Genomic DNA, 14992 nt, shown 5'->3' with positions numbered 1-14992 from the left:
GCTGATGGACTCCATGCTACTATTTGTCCTGTGCAGAAATTAGGAAATTTCCACACAGCAGTGGTTTACCAAGGTGTCTAGTTCATAGTGAATGATTTCTTTATCAAGGCCCCTCAACTCATGCAATACGAACACACGGTCACTCCTTTACATTGTATTCAGTTTGGTTTTGTTATCTGACAATGTCAGTTCTCTTCACTCTGACAGACAATGCTTTTCAGATCTGCAAAGCCAGGCTTCAGTTCTGACACTCTCCCCCCCCCCCTTATATCCCTATACCTCTGTTCCCCTTTGACTGCCTTCCTAGGATATTGGTGGCAGAATAATTATGCTAGGAATCTCATCTTTTTTAACAGAATGTAAAGAAATAGCTTAAGATACCTGGAAGGGAAGAGCAGTCAAGTTATAACTTCATAAAAGAAATGGTATCTGTGGGGAATTAACACATACTTTGTATTGATGGCACATTTTTGAACAGAAGTCTTGGTTTTAAAAGTGGGTCTTGAAGCCTAAATGCAAATCATGGTGAAATCACAGAAGCTGAAGGAAAGTGGGATAATGCAGCTGTCAGAGTTTTCAATAGTCAGAGGACAGGGCTTTGTCACCCTATATAACTTGATTCCCCTGTCCATTACTAGAATGAATTATTATTTGTATGCAATTAATTAAAATTTTGCATAACTTACTGAAGGTTCCTGAATTCAATTTTTCTTAGCATGTCATTTTGAGTCTTGCTTAGCAGAGCACACTCAGCCATGGCTTAAAGGTCTCTCAGTAAATCTTCTAAGTGAAGGTGTCACCTCTCTGATATGGACTTTTAGTTCTTTCCTGACTGGGAGTGTTCTGTTGTTTCAGTGCCAGTTTTTTCTGGTAGTGAGGGAAATGTGCTTACTGGCGCTTGCTAACATGCCTTGGGGCCACCAGGTTGCCTCATCATCTCTTTTCTTGATGTACTGTGCTACTATGCTTTGAAGGGAAGATATGTGCTTGCTCTTTCTTGTTGGGAAACAGGTGAGAATCAGTGATGGATATTGACTCTGTCAGTTACTGGAAATGTTCTGTGCTGCCTGGGGAATGCTATAGGCAAGGGTGTGCATCACACACATCTGAGGGGATGGAGAAGCTCAGTTCAGCATGGCTCCTCAACTGTTCTGTTAACAGTAGAGCCTTGTCGTTTTTTGTCCTTAGAATCTGACTGTGCTGTGTCCTCCAGAGTATATGGTGTGCTTCTTGCATCGACTCATCTCGGCCTTGAAACATTACTGGGATGAGTACAACATGAAGAACCCTTTAGCAATGAGCAGTGAAGGTAATTTCAAAAGATGCACAAATGGGAATATTGGTCTTTGTATGTGATTGCATTTTGAAGAAGGCTGTATCATCCAGGAATTTCTGGAGTTGTGTGTAACCAAATTCTATCTCTTCACCCAAAAATGCAAAATTAGAGACATTCAAGACAATGTTTCTTACATTTTGCATCCCACAGTGAAACAGTGCCCATCCAAAAGTGGACCTAGTCCTCACTGTTGTGCAGACATGTAGCAGAGAAGAAAGTCATCTTCATCAGTATGCCAGCCTTGCCATACCCCCTCAAAGGGGCTATGTGTGAATACATTTTAGCTTTCTTTGTTCAGTACCAATTTTCAGTGCTCTGTTGACTTCTCTTCCCCCTTATACCAGAGGGAGAGTTGGCTAGGGCAGGTGGATGTCTTGTAACTGCGGCCCTGATTATTTGTACTCATTGAAGATTAGCTTTCTTTGGCCTTCTCCGTAAATAAATATAAAACATCTTTTCCCACAGATGCATATGTACCCCCTCAGCTCTTCTATAATGGGAAGGTGGATTACTTTGACCTCCAGCGACTTGGGGGACTCTTGTCTCATCTCAAGAAGACCCTCAAAGGCAAGTGCTTGTTTTGTTGTGTTCTATTAATTCATGTGGAAGCATATGATGTGGAAAATCTGTTGCAGGAGCAAATTATTGAGGGAAGTAAAAGATGGGGCAGGAGTGTCACAGAATTAGCTTCATTGCTTTGTGGAGCTACGTATCTGTGTGTGAAAGCTTTGGTTCTGCCTGGTACTTGGACTCAGAAGCCTGCTGGTTTCTAGGTCCCCTAAGTGATCCCGGTGAGAAAGGTCCTTTTCTATTTTCACTTTGTTAAATACTAGGAATACTGGGAAACTCAGAATGTCATTTATTTGCTTAAACAGGCAGATGCTAACTTGGCATCTTCTTCAAAGGCTTAGTTGTCTTCACTTGTGACCTTCCTTTAAAATTATGTATTTTAACTTGATTATCAAATAGCAGCCATGACATAAGTGTGGTAATTTTTTTGACTTGTTAATTTACATGCAAATCTATTCTAGCTAATTTAAATAGCTCAGTCCTCTTCAAGGATATGTGTACGGCCTCTGAAGCTAAAAACAAGAACTGCTCTCCTGGGACTTGAAGATAAAGTGGCAGCTGATGCCTCTTGGCCTGTGAGATTCCAATTAGGACTTGCTTTTTCCTCTTTCAGGTGCTCTTCAGATCAGCAGAGCCAGGCTTTAGGGCACTGGGGCTGCTTGGCCATCTGCTTGGTAGAGATAAGAGAATATGAAATACAAGCTCCAAATTACATTTTGAAGATTGTGTGTGACCCTTTTATGAATCTTGTTTTTGTTCACCCTGGGGGAGACCCAAGATTTCCCTACCCAATTTTTGGCTCTTAATGGACTGACTTGTCCATTCCACCTAGGGTCTGGATGCTCCTTTCTCTGCCTTGGGAGCAGCCTCCAAGGCAAAACATACACAAAAGGAAATAGCTATTAGAATTAGTAACACGATCTGGAAAAAGTACAGTTTGCATACGGGAGCATTTTATTTTAGTCATTTAAAAAAAATAAATACCGCTCTTCAGTTGTCTGTTTATAGGTAGAACAATAAAGCATAACAATACGGTGTGGGTGTATGTGTGTATGTGTATAGGTGTCAGAAAGCATATTTGTTATTTGGTACTGCTCATATTGATCTAGAGCAGACTTCATTGTAAAGTTAGCAGAGTAAAAACTTAAACATATTGCAGGATTCCCAAAAAATAGACCAGAGGCAATTAATTCTTCATCCAGCAGAGCTTTAGTACTAAAGGTAAATGAGCATAATAGTCACAAATCCATATATCTTCAAGGTTGGCACAATCCATAAGAAATCCAGTTGCAGCAGACTAAACTTAAACTTACAATAACTTACAATAAGACTGAAACCTTAGCACTAAGCATGTTATATACAAACCACCACACCAGAAGAAAAGAGAAACTCAGGCTCCTTCTGGCCTGTTCTTCTAGTCAGCATGACAGAAAAAGAGAACAGAACCAGATTGAAAGGGCTGCTCAACTTCTCTGAAGGAATAACCAAAACATCAGGAATCTTCTGCTTGTCTCTAGACAGAATAGTATCTTGCTTGTCAGCTACAAACTTCCAGCTTGCACCAGCTTGTATCACACAGAGAAGCTTCCAGAAACTTCTTGAATTGATTAGAATAGAAAAGGTCTCTACACATTAGATCAATTCTTTCTGTACCCAAAAATGCATACCAAACCATATTTGATTTTTCACAGCATGTTCTAAGTCTATATAGAATGACTACTGGCAATGGGTCGTCCCACACCACTTAATACCTTTTTTGAAAAGTGCATAACAGATGCTTTAGCATTTTCATTCCCAGCTATTTCTCCACTCAAATTTGGCCTCTCCAGGTGCTTTTCTTCCTGAGAAATAAAAAAAAATACAGGTTCTAGTATATTTTATCTTTGGAGGAGTTTTTGAGTGGGCAAATGGCTGGGAAGAGCGTTGATCCTCTTCTATGCCTTTGGCACCAGATCTGATCATTTACAGTGCAGTCCTATGTATGTATACTCAGAGGTACATCCCACTGAATTCAGCAAGTCCCACTGTGCATAGGATTGCAGCCTTAGTGAAGACACAGTAGCAATATTGACACTTCTGATGTGTTACACTTTGAGCTTCTGGTAGCTGTACTGCTGCTTTGAGTCCCACCAGGAAAATGGGGTATAATAATAATACTGCAAATAAGACATGTGGTAAATGGAATGTGCATAGGTAATTATACCTAGCAGTGAATGTATTTGGTATTTTATTCATACAGATGAGCTTGCTTCAAAGGCAAATATTCTGATTGACCCTGCAGAACTTCAGGCGGTGACAATGGATGATCTCGATGAAGATGAAGAGTCAGCAGTGTCAACAGCACAAGTGAGCCTAACAATGCCATGTGCAATGAGTTTTAACTTAGCCAGCTGTCAATGAAGTCTATAAGGAAGGAAGGAGGAGCACTGAGCCTCCTGGAAGCAGAAATTTGTTTTGGATGGATGGGAGAAGCAAGTAAAGAGAGACTTTTATGCGTTGTACCCAAGAAATTCGCCTTTCTAAGTTTTGTGTTGAACGTATTGGTTGTACAGCAGTCTAATGGTGCCATAGCAAAGTGTACATTGGAATCCAGCCCAAAATCCTGACTCTCAGAGGCTATAATCAGACATATTTAGGTCAGGGGACAGTTCTGTAAACAAAGTTACCTGAGGTGGGAGGCTAGCAGGGAGAGGGACTTCTCAGTGTTTGGACCCCAGTAATGGAATGCTCTCTTCAAAGCAGTTGGTCTGGCACCTGCTTCGTTGTCCTTCAGTGCCAAGCAAAGACCTTTTTATTTTCTCAGGTCTTTTATATTAATTTTAACCCTGCTGGTTCTACTGCAGGCCCAGAATTTTGCAGGCTAACGGAGAGTTCTCTGTTTAGCAAGATCTGATGGTCACTTAAAGCTCCAACAGCTCTGCATTTCTCATTAGTCAGCAGCGTTACACTCTTAACCTGAGAATGCCAAGAATGCTGATTGAACGCTAGTTGCTGTTGGTCCTAACACAGACATCTGAGTCAGGATCTGGGCTTGCCAAAGATTGTAGTGATGACTCTGCAGTTTGATTCGGGAAGTTCTAATATCAGAAACAAATATAAGGGAAACTGCAATATGATTTTATATAGAAGGCCCCATGTGTTCATTTGACACAGTTGTCATCTGTTGTTTATGGTTTCCACCAATCTCCTCTTCCCTGCCCCCTGTCCTGAATCTCCTGGCATACACAGAGAACTTGGGGAAATGGCAGGATTTGCAGAAGTAGTGAGTGCCTTCTACAAAAATCCTGCATGAAGCATGTAAGACTTTGGAAATGAAAGAAGCAGGGTGGAGGCCCTCTTGTTGCTTTCTCCTTCCCCAATGACTGGTGTGGAACAAGAGAGGATCACTTAACACAAACTCATATAGAAGGGGAAAGCAATGAAGGGGGATCCCGTCACTTCTTGCCTTTTCTAAAGCATGATGTAAAATGACAGAAAAGGCCTGTCCCAAGACTTCACTTGCCCTTGCTAGCAGAGGGTGGGTTTTATCTCATTTCACATGAGAAGCAGTGTCAGCCTCTACTTCCATCTTCTGCTTAATGAAAAAGCCTGCTACGAAGCAAAAGATTCCCCCTTCCAAATTATCTGTAATTTGCAGAAAACTCAGGAAAACAGATATTTATGTTAGGGGGAAGGATGGTTCCCAAAGGTTGGCAGGGGCAGCCACCATAGTGACTTGGTGACTAAATCTGTAGAGCACAGTAAAGTGTGGGAAAAGCTTGGGCAGGGGGTGCTTTTTAAGGCTTCAGGCCTCATCTATATATGCCCCAGGAAAAGTTCAGTGGAAACTCAAGACCAGCTACTACTCGAGAACTTTGAGAACTGTTGACACAATGTGATGCAAGGCCTGATAAGATGAGGAATTCAAGGATTCAGTTTGTTAAAGAAAGTACTCTGTGCAAAGAAAAAAAAGTTCTTTTGTTTTGCTTGGCTTCAGTTGCATTTTTTGTCTTCACGTCGTGGGCAAACATTGCCTTGCAGCTTGTCTTGTGTTCCTCTTTAGAAACTGCAGGCTAAAGTTCTATCTCCTTGGGATTCTCAAGGGCAAGGTTATAGGTGGTCAGGATTTCCCACTCCTTAAAATATGGAAGGATACCCCATGCTGGGCCCAGGAAATTTGAATGGTTGATACTTGTCTGCTAGTTCACAGGGATGTCAATGTGAGCACAATTTCGCCATCTGTGACTGCACCCTCTGATAAGACCATGTTGTAAAGAATATTGTGCCCCTTGAATTTGGAACTATACAGCACAGGATAGCCCAGTATTGCCATTACGTCTGGCCCAGTGCTGATTCTTTCACTCCGGTTGCTGTTTGGACCCTTAAAAGATCGATTCCAGTCATCAGCTGATGCATAATCAAGCTGATGCATTTTGCAGTGTGGATTGTGTAAACTGGGTTGTGTGTCAGTTCAAAACCACCCTATTGAAATAACTGATAAGGATACAAATTGTGCTTTCTAGTAAAAGTTTTCCTGTCCTGAATGTCTGCCTGTGCTATGCTTGCCTGTATGAGACCCTGGTTCTTCTTCTAGGTTACCATGAGTGAGAAGGAAATATTTCGGCTACTTGTCCTACAAATGAGCCTAACTAGAACAAAGGAGATTTGTGCATGGTTCAAACCAGCTTGATTCTTCCTGTTAGAGAAAGAGCTGAACAAATATTACTTCATATCTATCAATCTCTCTTTTTCTCAGCGTCCAGCTGCGGCACTGGCAATCGGAGGTGCCTTGGCCAGACCAAGCTGGCTTAGTTCACCCACCCTGGGGCGGGCTAACCGTTTTCTCAGCACTGCAGCTGTTAGCCTTATGACTCCAAGGCGGTCACCAGGTGCCTTGGAGAAAGTTAAAGTTCGTACGTTGAACATGGAACAACGGACAGAGGAGGACAGTGAGTAGTGTGTATATATATATATATATATATATATATATATATATATAATCCTTTCTAATACACAAAAAGCAATAATAATAATAACAACAACAAAAGAGAAAAGATCAAAGCAAGAAAGGGAGGGGGGAGAAGGATACAAGGTGAGAGGAGGGAGCAGTAGTATTCCAGAAATCGCATTATAATTCCAGACAGTTGCTCTTCATAAACATATTATGCAATAATGTTTTTCCAAAGAAATCCATGAGAAGAGAGTGGATGCCAATCATGTTCCTTAATTTTAATGTATTCAGTAAACAGATGTAACACTTTCCTAAATTGTCCTTCATTTTCAGGTTGTGTAGGGTAAATTTTGTTAACGTTTTCTATTTAAACAATGGTCCAGATCTGAAGGTAGCAATATTCTTGCAGGTCTCTTCCATTGTTGTCAGCCATCCTAAATTCATAATTGGTACCATAGATAAGTGCTCTCTTGAATCATTTACAGCACTTGGATCATTACAGCAACTGGACTTCTCAACATGATCAGGTGTTTACAAAATGATAACAAATGCAGGGTCATAGTGGTTATTGTTTTCGTTGTCATTAGGCATTTTTTTGTGTCTTTATGCTGTAAATTGCTCTGTGATCCTCTAATAATTATTGGTTGGTTGGTTGGTTGGTTGGTAGGTAGGTAGGTAGGTAAGTAAGTAAAATAATAAAATAAAATAAATTCATTCATTCAGCCTGAAGTTCTACCTTCTAACTGAGGAAAAGGATTTCTACCTGCATGCTAGCCCATGTCTGGATTTGTTGTAAAGGACTACAATTGTAATTCAGGCTATGTACTTTCTGACTAAGCAACTGAGAACTGTGTAGCCAGTGCAAATGATCTGGGAGTAAACAGTGTTAAATAGGTTATATTTAATTATTTTAATAAACAAAACTGCAGGATGATGAGGCTCAGAAGGATAAATGTAGGTTTAAAGGCATAGTCCATATACTCGAAACAGAACCAGCTAAACTAAGATGTCTGGTGACTTGAGGTAGCTGTTTGTTCAAGATTTCCTTCAGAACAGAAAGGCTAACAAAACTTCATGGTTAAAAAAGAGAGAATACCAAACCAGCCATAGTTCCATTTTCTTCACAGTGATGGATGTTTCATTGTTTTTATGACAGTTGAAGGCAGCCATGGAAATGAGGGCCTTTTATTGGGGAGACCTGCCGAAGAGCCAGAACAACCAATCACTGAGAATTCTCTTTTGGAAATCTTGGATGGAATAGTCATGATGTACAACCTCAGCGTGCACCAGCAGCTTGGTAAGGTGAGCAGGATTCATTTCAGGGGAGTTTTCAGTCCTTTCCCATTCGCACAACTTGGATTGGAACTCACACTAACAAAGACACCATGGCCCACTGGGAGAGGGTGGGGCGCTTTTGATTGCAGCCACCATACCAACTCACAGTGCTTGCTTGCACTCTGCTTTTGGGTGGAACTACACCCTTTGGTGACAGACCTGCACTTTCTGAACATGGTTGACCGTCACGCAGCAGTAACAAAATAGATGTGCATGTATTTCCTTCTGAGAAGTAGCAGGTGCGAGAAGGGATGCTGATCCCCATTCCCCACACTGGTATCCCACTTGCAGCCACTTCTTTCCTCCGTCCCAAAGCAGGGATCTGTGATCGGCAGTGAGGCTAGCTGCAAGGGAATAGGCTTGAGGGAGAAGAGCTTCAGCAGCGATAGCGGCTGACAGAACAAGAGTTGCCAATTTTCTGTTGGAAATTGCCCTGCCTCCTGCTGCTTTATTGTCGTTTGGCAATCCCCCACCTTCAGAGGTGTGGGTCTGTCTGCTGCCATCTTACGTAGTTCTGCTATAGGCTGTCAGCTGAAAATCTGTCTCCAGGAAAGTGACTGGTGGGAGGGGCTCATTGTGGGGTTGGGCCCTACAATGTATTGATGCTGCCACAAGTTAAGTGTTTGGAAAATAATCCAGTATGTGCTATAACCTGTACAGAAAAGCTCTAGCTGGTACTACTGACCCTTATTTGTGTTTTAGATGGTAGGTGTTTCCGATGATGTGAATGAGTATGCTATGGCACTGAAAGACACTGAAGAAAAGATTAGCCGATGCCCAAAGAGGGTAAGAATAACACGGGGATAGTTATATTCACTCTCCCTTAAAATAGGCCTATATTGCCTGCAAGCTGTTCTCTTTCTTGAGAATCATTCAGGTGCTGAGCAGCACTCTATTGCTCTCACTGATTTTCTGAAGGCAGACTGAGAAGTAATGGTGGCTAATTCTCCATTTAGCAAAAATAGGATGGTTGTTTTGTGTGGTTAATGATTAATGATTAAAACAACAACAACGCCTTGAGTGTTAAAGTAAACTTCGGAGCCACACACTTCTGCAAGATCATGGCTCCCTTTCCATCAAAACATGGTTTTTATCTTTGTGGAAGGGGAGTCATGAATTTGCATCAGTTCTTGTCTCCTCTGTTACACTGTTCATGAGTGAGCAGTTGTTAAATGAAGTTGCTTTCCAAGGTACCACTGGAATAGATTCTCAACTTCTGTGGTGGTGTGTCTAATGTGGAACTAGTGTCAAGACTGCCTCCTGTTAAGATTCCTTGGATATTGTTAGGTGTAATGTGTGTACTGTAGCTAGCCAAAGTGTGCCTGGGGCTCCATGGTATACCCGATCTCTGTGTAAGGATGACCCCCTTGGGAAGCAGACCATGGCAGCTCATGCTTTTCCTCCACATTAGAAGAACATCCTGTGATTGTGGTAAGGCTTTTGTGAAGTACTGGACTTGCTGTGTACATGCTTCTGAAAGCAGGAAAACATATGCACCATTGCTCTTCATCCCCCCCCCCCGTGTCCAATTCAGAGAAGAGACATCCACGATGAACTGGTGAAAAGTCAGAAGGTTTTCTCAGAGAAACTTAATCACCTGAGTCGCCGACTTGCTTGGATCAACGTTACCATTTATTCAAAGGTGAGAAGGAAAGTAGTACACATAATATCAGTGAGGTGCCTCACTTAAGCTTGGGCCATAAATTCCAGTTCTGGCCTGGCCAATGCTGAATGGAACTGCACCATTTCTTCCCAAGTCTTATATGTTGTGCTTCTGTTAATATATCCTGGTAAAGTTCATTTTTATTACAGAAAAATCTTGGGTTTTAGCAGTAAATTCATCTGCATTTTTCCTGCTTTTGCACAAAATTGTTGACCTCCTTTTCTTTCATTTCCTCAGTAGTATTTACTCTGATCTGGGTGCGGGGAACCTGTGGCCCCCCAAATGTTGCTGAACTACAACTTGCCTCATCCCTGATGGTTAGCCATGCTGCCTGAGGCTGATGGTTATTGGAGTCCAACAACATCTGCTGGACCACAGGTTCCCTGCCCCTGCACTTAGGTATATTATTTCATGCCAGTTGAGATACAAACTGACTAGGAATTGCTCCTTTTCAGGAGAAGATGCAAGATATATACTGGCTGCTACGGGTATGCATCCGCACTATTGAGCATGGAGACAGGATTGGTTCGCTCTTTGCTTTTATGCCAGAATTTTATCTGAGTGTGGCTATGAATAGCTACAGTGCTCTCAAGAACTACTTCAGTCCTGTCAACAGCATGGAAGAGCTTCCAGGTGAGGAGGAGAAGGAGGGAACCGGAGAGGGCCTCTGAGCAGGACCATCTGTAATTTTGTGTATAGAAGTCAATGCGCAAGAGAAAAGGGATAAGAACTCCACACAGAATATTGCATGCTGCACAGAATTTGGGTTGCAAAGAACCTTAGCTTAACGTGCCCTAGTGGTTGTAAAGATGTGTTTTGAAAATATGTTGGCTGTGTTGTGGGGTAGTATTCAACCAAGCTTTACTCAGAGTAGACTTATTGAAATTATAGACCTAACTTAGTCATGTTCATTAATTCAGTAGGTCTACTGTTGAGTAAAAGTTGGTGATACTCTTGAGTGGTACTCAACTTTCTAATCACATTAGGTGCTGTTTAACTTGCTCACACAATTGTCCTGCCCTCCACACACACAAAACTTCAGTCTGGGTCCCCGGGTTTCTCATCTTGATAATGCCTAGTGCAAGCTATAACAAGCATTGTTTGCCCCTGCATCCTGAAGTTGATTAAATGCTATTAAGCCTGACTGCCTACCCTTATGCCTAATAACTTTTTAGTATTTATACATTATCTGAGTGATGTTACCCTGAAACACTGCAGCTCCTGGTAATTATACTGATCCCCTTTTTGAAGAGTTGCGGTCATAAAGGACCTTTGTGTACAGTTTTTAGAATTTCATTAAAAGTCATTTAGCAATTTTGCAAGGCAAGAGGAGCAAAACATGTAGAAAATCGCCATTCTTACTATGCAACTGCATGGCATAATTATGTTAGACAACTGCATCATATTGACTATTAAGGACTGTTCAAGCAAAGCATACAAATCAAGCCTTCCTGCTTACATCATTTTTTTGCCTCCTCAAATTCCAGTGGTTATGCTTGTTTGCTGTCCCTGGTTTTGGATTGTGTTGTGTTTTCTTCCCTCAGCCTGCAGTTACGTTGTTTTGGAAATATATGCAAAATACATTTCCTCCTTTTTGAAGTACTGTGAAGGGTGAGAAAATACTGTCATTGTGTCAGAGCAGGTGTTGTGCAGTCTGGCCCTGGAGATGTAATTATGAAAACTGGTTTGGAAGATCTATTTTCTTATTTCGTAGTTATTCCAAACTCCTCCATCTGAAATTCCTCTGCCAAGAGCTCTTCTTTTTGGCTGCAAGCTTTTTGGAAGTGAGGCACTGTATTTCAGCATATTGTTTTTCTCTGTAGGTGGTACTCTATGAGAGCCACAATCTCTTTCATTTTGGGGATGAAACCAGATATGACACCAGGAGATCTGTGATTGGATTGTCCACTCTCCCCCCCGCCCACCTCAAATGTCAAAAGCTTGTGGTGGATTTTAGATCAGAGCTACAGCACTGGGGAATAGGTTTTTAACCCCCATCCCATCTACAATTTCCCCAGTCTTTATTCTTCTGTCTACCCAAAGCTGCTCCATAACACAGTTCAGTATTCCTATTTTAGCTGTGTTATGCGGGTATTAGTCCTATACAAAGGGACTACTGTATATTATTGCTAAGAATTTGCTTAACTGTAGGGAAGTGTCCAGGCTAATTTTATCAAATTCAACAACTGCTATTCCTGTATTGATTATATGCATGTCTCAGAAAGCCTATACTAGTCAAAGAGATGAACCCAGTCCACAGCCTGCATGGCTGCTTTCTAACCAGGTGTGTAAAAGAACTTCTATGGACATTCCCACTTACTTCTGATGCTTCTGGTTAAGTGGTAAGGTAAAGTTGGCAACACCAAATGCTGCTGTGCAGACTTCCTGCCTTCATTCTCTTAAACTTTAAGCTTGATTCCTGACTTGCCTGCTAGAGACTCAGACAAGTGGTAGCCCTTCCTCCATACTTGGACCGTGTTTTCTCTCTGTGAATCTGAAAGCTCATTCTAGAAATTCATTCTGCTGCAGCCAGTGGCGTAGCGTGGGGGGTGCAGGGGGGGCCGGCCGCACCGGGCGCAACATCTGGGGGGGCGCACTCGCCGCCTCCGGAGTCGCCGAAGAGCCTCGGGCGCAGAGTTTAACTCTGAGCTGCCTGTGATGTGGGGGGCACAACTGTTCCACGGGGGGCGTGGCGTGGATCTGTACCGTTCGCCGCTTTGATCTGGCGCCTTTTGCGGAGAGCACAAGACGGGCACGTCACCTTGCGGGAGCCGAGGAGAGGCACCTGGTTCAGTCCCGCGGGGCGCGCTTCTCTTGCGAGCCCCCCCCAGCCGCCTCCCGCTGCCCACGTCGCACTTCTCCGCCCCCGCCCCTTCTTCTCGCTGTCAGCAGCTGTCTGTGTCTGATTCGAGAGGAGAACGGAGGCGAGGCGAGGCGGCTGCAGCCAGCGACCCCCCTCCGCCGCCTGCCCCGGGGCTACCAGAAGCCGCCCTCGGCTTCGGCTGGGGACAGAGAGCGCGCCTGCACGTCGCTGCCCCATTGGAAGGGCGGTGGAGGAGCTGCAAGCCGGGGTGCGCGCCATGAGCCTCAGCCTTGGGGTTCAGGGGCCAGTGGTGGAAGCAGGGAGCGCCCCCCGCCCCAGGGCCTGGCTAGTCGCAGGCCGGCCGGCCTGGCCGCGAACCCCCCGCGGATGCGAGGCAGGAGCGCTTGCCTCGCCCGGCAACTAAGGCGAGCGGATGCGAGGCGGCGGACCCACAGGTGGTGCGGCGCTTTCCCCGGGTTGCTGGGCGTGGGGAGCCCTCGGGGCGCAGGAAGAGGCAGCGCTCCTGGCCGCAGGTCCGAGGCCCGGCTGCTGCCCGCCTCTCGCGGCCGGAGGGAGTTGCGCTGCCGCCGCCGCCACCACCGGCGCCCGCAAGGAGCCAGCCACTCACTGCCCACGAGGCTCCTCTCTGGCCGGCCTGCCAGCTGGGCTCATCCTCCTTGCCAGCGCAGGCAGCGGGCTCTGCTCCTGGGGGACCTCCTGGGGGAGCGCAGCAAAGGGGCGCCCTTCTCAGCCTCCCCAGCAAAGGGGCACAAGCAAAGGGCACGTCCCGGCGCTGTGGTTGTGCCCTTTGCTCCGCTGCGAGCCACGCTGCTGCTCGCCTTCGCCTTTCACAACAGCCCCGCAGGGTAGCCCAGGCTGCGAGGTCAACCTAGCGAGAACTCTCCGAGGCTTCTCTCGGGCCCCAGACCAGCCCTCCAGCGCCACCACGGCCGGTCTCTTGAGTCTGTTGCCAGGCCACGGAGGGCCAGCAGCCAAGCCTCACAAGCGCAGAATATAGAGGCTTGGTGGGGGGGCACCACGGCGTGGGGCGCAAATTACTTGCCTTGCCCCGGGTGCTGACAACCCACGCTACGCCGCTGGCTGCAGCTGCTATATCCTATAGCTGTGGGGGTTTTTCCCCTGCATCCTGATATTCTGAACTTTTTCTTTTCAGGCTACGAAGAGACTTTGACTCACCTCGCTGCCATTTTAGCCAAGCACTTTGCTGACTCAAGGATTGTGGGAACTGGTAAGGCCGCTCCTGTTTTCCAAAGGTCATGTTGGGCTGTAGGTGTTATGTGTGTGCATGCGTGCACACATGCATATGTGATTGGGGGAAAGAAAATTAAGCTCATGCTTGCTGTTTTTTAAATTTTATTTCTACTTGATACTTCTTGAATAGTAAGGGTGTCTGTTTCTAATGTTTTTAACACCTCAAATCATTGCAAAATTCAATTATTATTTTTGGGTTTGACATTTGTCTTTATATCCTGTCCTGCTTACTAGTCCTGTAATTGTAGTAAACTATGCTTGCAATATTTCACACAGTGAAAATCTGGACAGAAGTTTCTGTTTTTGAGCTGTACTTATGAAAAATCAGCAACAATGGCACTACTGACATGGGTTGCCATACGTCCAAATTTTACTGTCCATTTTTCCGATTTCTGCCCAGACACTACTGCCCACTGCAGTATTTTGAATATGTCCAGGAAATCCCAGACGTATGGCAACCCTAAGTATGCAATTGCACCACAATATCTGAAGTATTTTTCTGGCAATCTATGTCCCTATTATCCCTACTCCACTTACATTCTGTCTTGTTTCCACATTCAGACATCAGAGACTCCCTAATGCAGGCATTGGCCAGCTATGTTTGCTACCCACACTCACTCCGTGCTGTAGAGAGGATTCCAGAACTACAGTAAGTTCTTGGTTTCACCATTCCTGAAAAATGTTATATGTCCTGGAAGAGGATTATTTCTCTCTTCTTCCCTGAACCAGGCATGATTCCTATACTTATAATCCCTTTTGTGTGGAAGCTGCTGCTCCCCTTATTTCCTCACATTGCACTTCTGATTCTTCCCTCTCAAGTAAACTAAACATCTTGCCTTGAATCCTTCCCAAACCCCCACTTTTTAACCTTGGTGCTGTTTTCATGGTGGTTGGCTGACTTGTTTGTTTTACTCTGGCAGGCGAATATCCATGATGAAGAACCTGCTGGCCCCCTACGAGCAAAGACCCTGGGCCCAGACCAACTGGATCCTTGTACGACTGTGGCGAGTAAGAACAGATATCCTCTGCTTCCACATTTGTTCAGAATTTCCAGCTTGTAGTTTTAAAACCAGTGGTTTCCCC

The 14992-nt window shown here is 44.4% G+C and overlaps 1 protein-coding gene across 3 annotated transcripts in view; it reads left to right on the top strand.

Annotated features, from left to right (window-relative positions):
- Window positions 1–14992, top strand: part of RNF123 (ring finger protein 123) — an 88138-nt gene that overhangs the window by 25024 nt on the left and 48122 nt on the right. For all 3 annotated transcript variants that reach the window (XM_081851199.1, XM_081851200.1, XM_081851201.1), the window contains exons 20-30: window positions 1189–1309; window positions 1802–1903; window positions 4146–4252; window positions 6642–6834; window positions 7993–8138; window positions 8874–8957; window positions 9706–9813; window positions 10290–10467; window positions 13812–13886; window positions 14471–14558; window positions 14830–14917. In XM_081851199.1, coding sequence (XP_081707325.1) covers window positions 1189–1309; window positions 1802–1903; window positions 4146–4252; window positions 6642–6834; window positions 7993–8138; window positions 8874–8957; window positions 9706–9813; window positions 10290–10467; window positions 13812–13886; window positions 14471–14558; window positions 14830–14917 — 1290 coding nt within the window. The remainder of the gene's footprint in view (window positions 1–1188; window positions 1310–1801; window positions 1904–4145; window positions 4253–6641; window positions 6835–7992; window positions 8139–8873; window positions 8958–9705; window positions 9814–10289; window positions 10468–13811; window positions 13887–14470; window positions 14559–14829; window positions 14918–14992) is intronic.

Source organism: Podarcis erhardii (genome assembly GCF_964252035.2).
Source record: "Podarcis erhardii genome assembly, chromosome: 2".
NCBI lineage: Eukaryota > Metazoa > Chordata > Lepidosauria > Squamata > Lacertidae > Podarcis > Podarcis erhardii.
The sequence above is the reverse complement of the archived record's forward strand: the minus strand, read 5'-3'. Positions and strand labels throughout refer to the sequence as shown.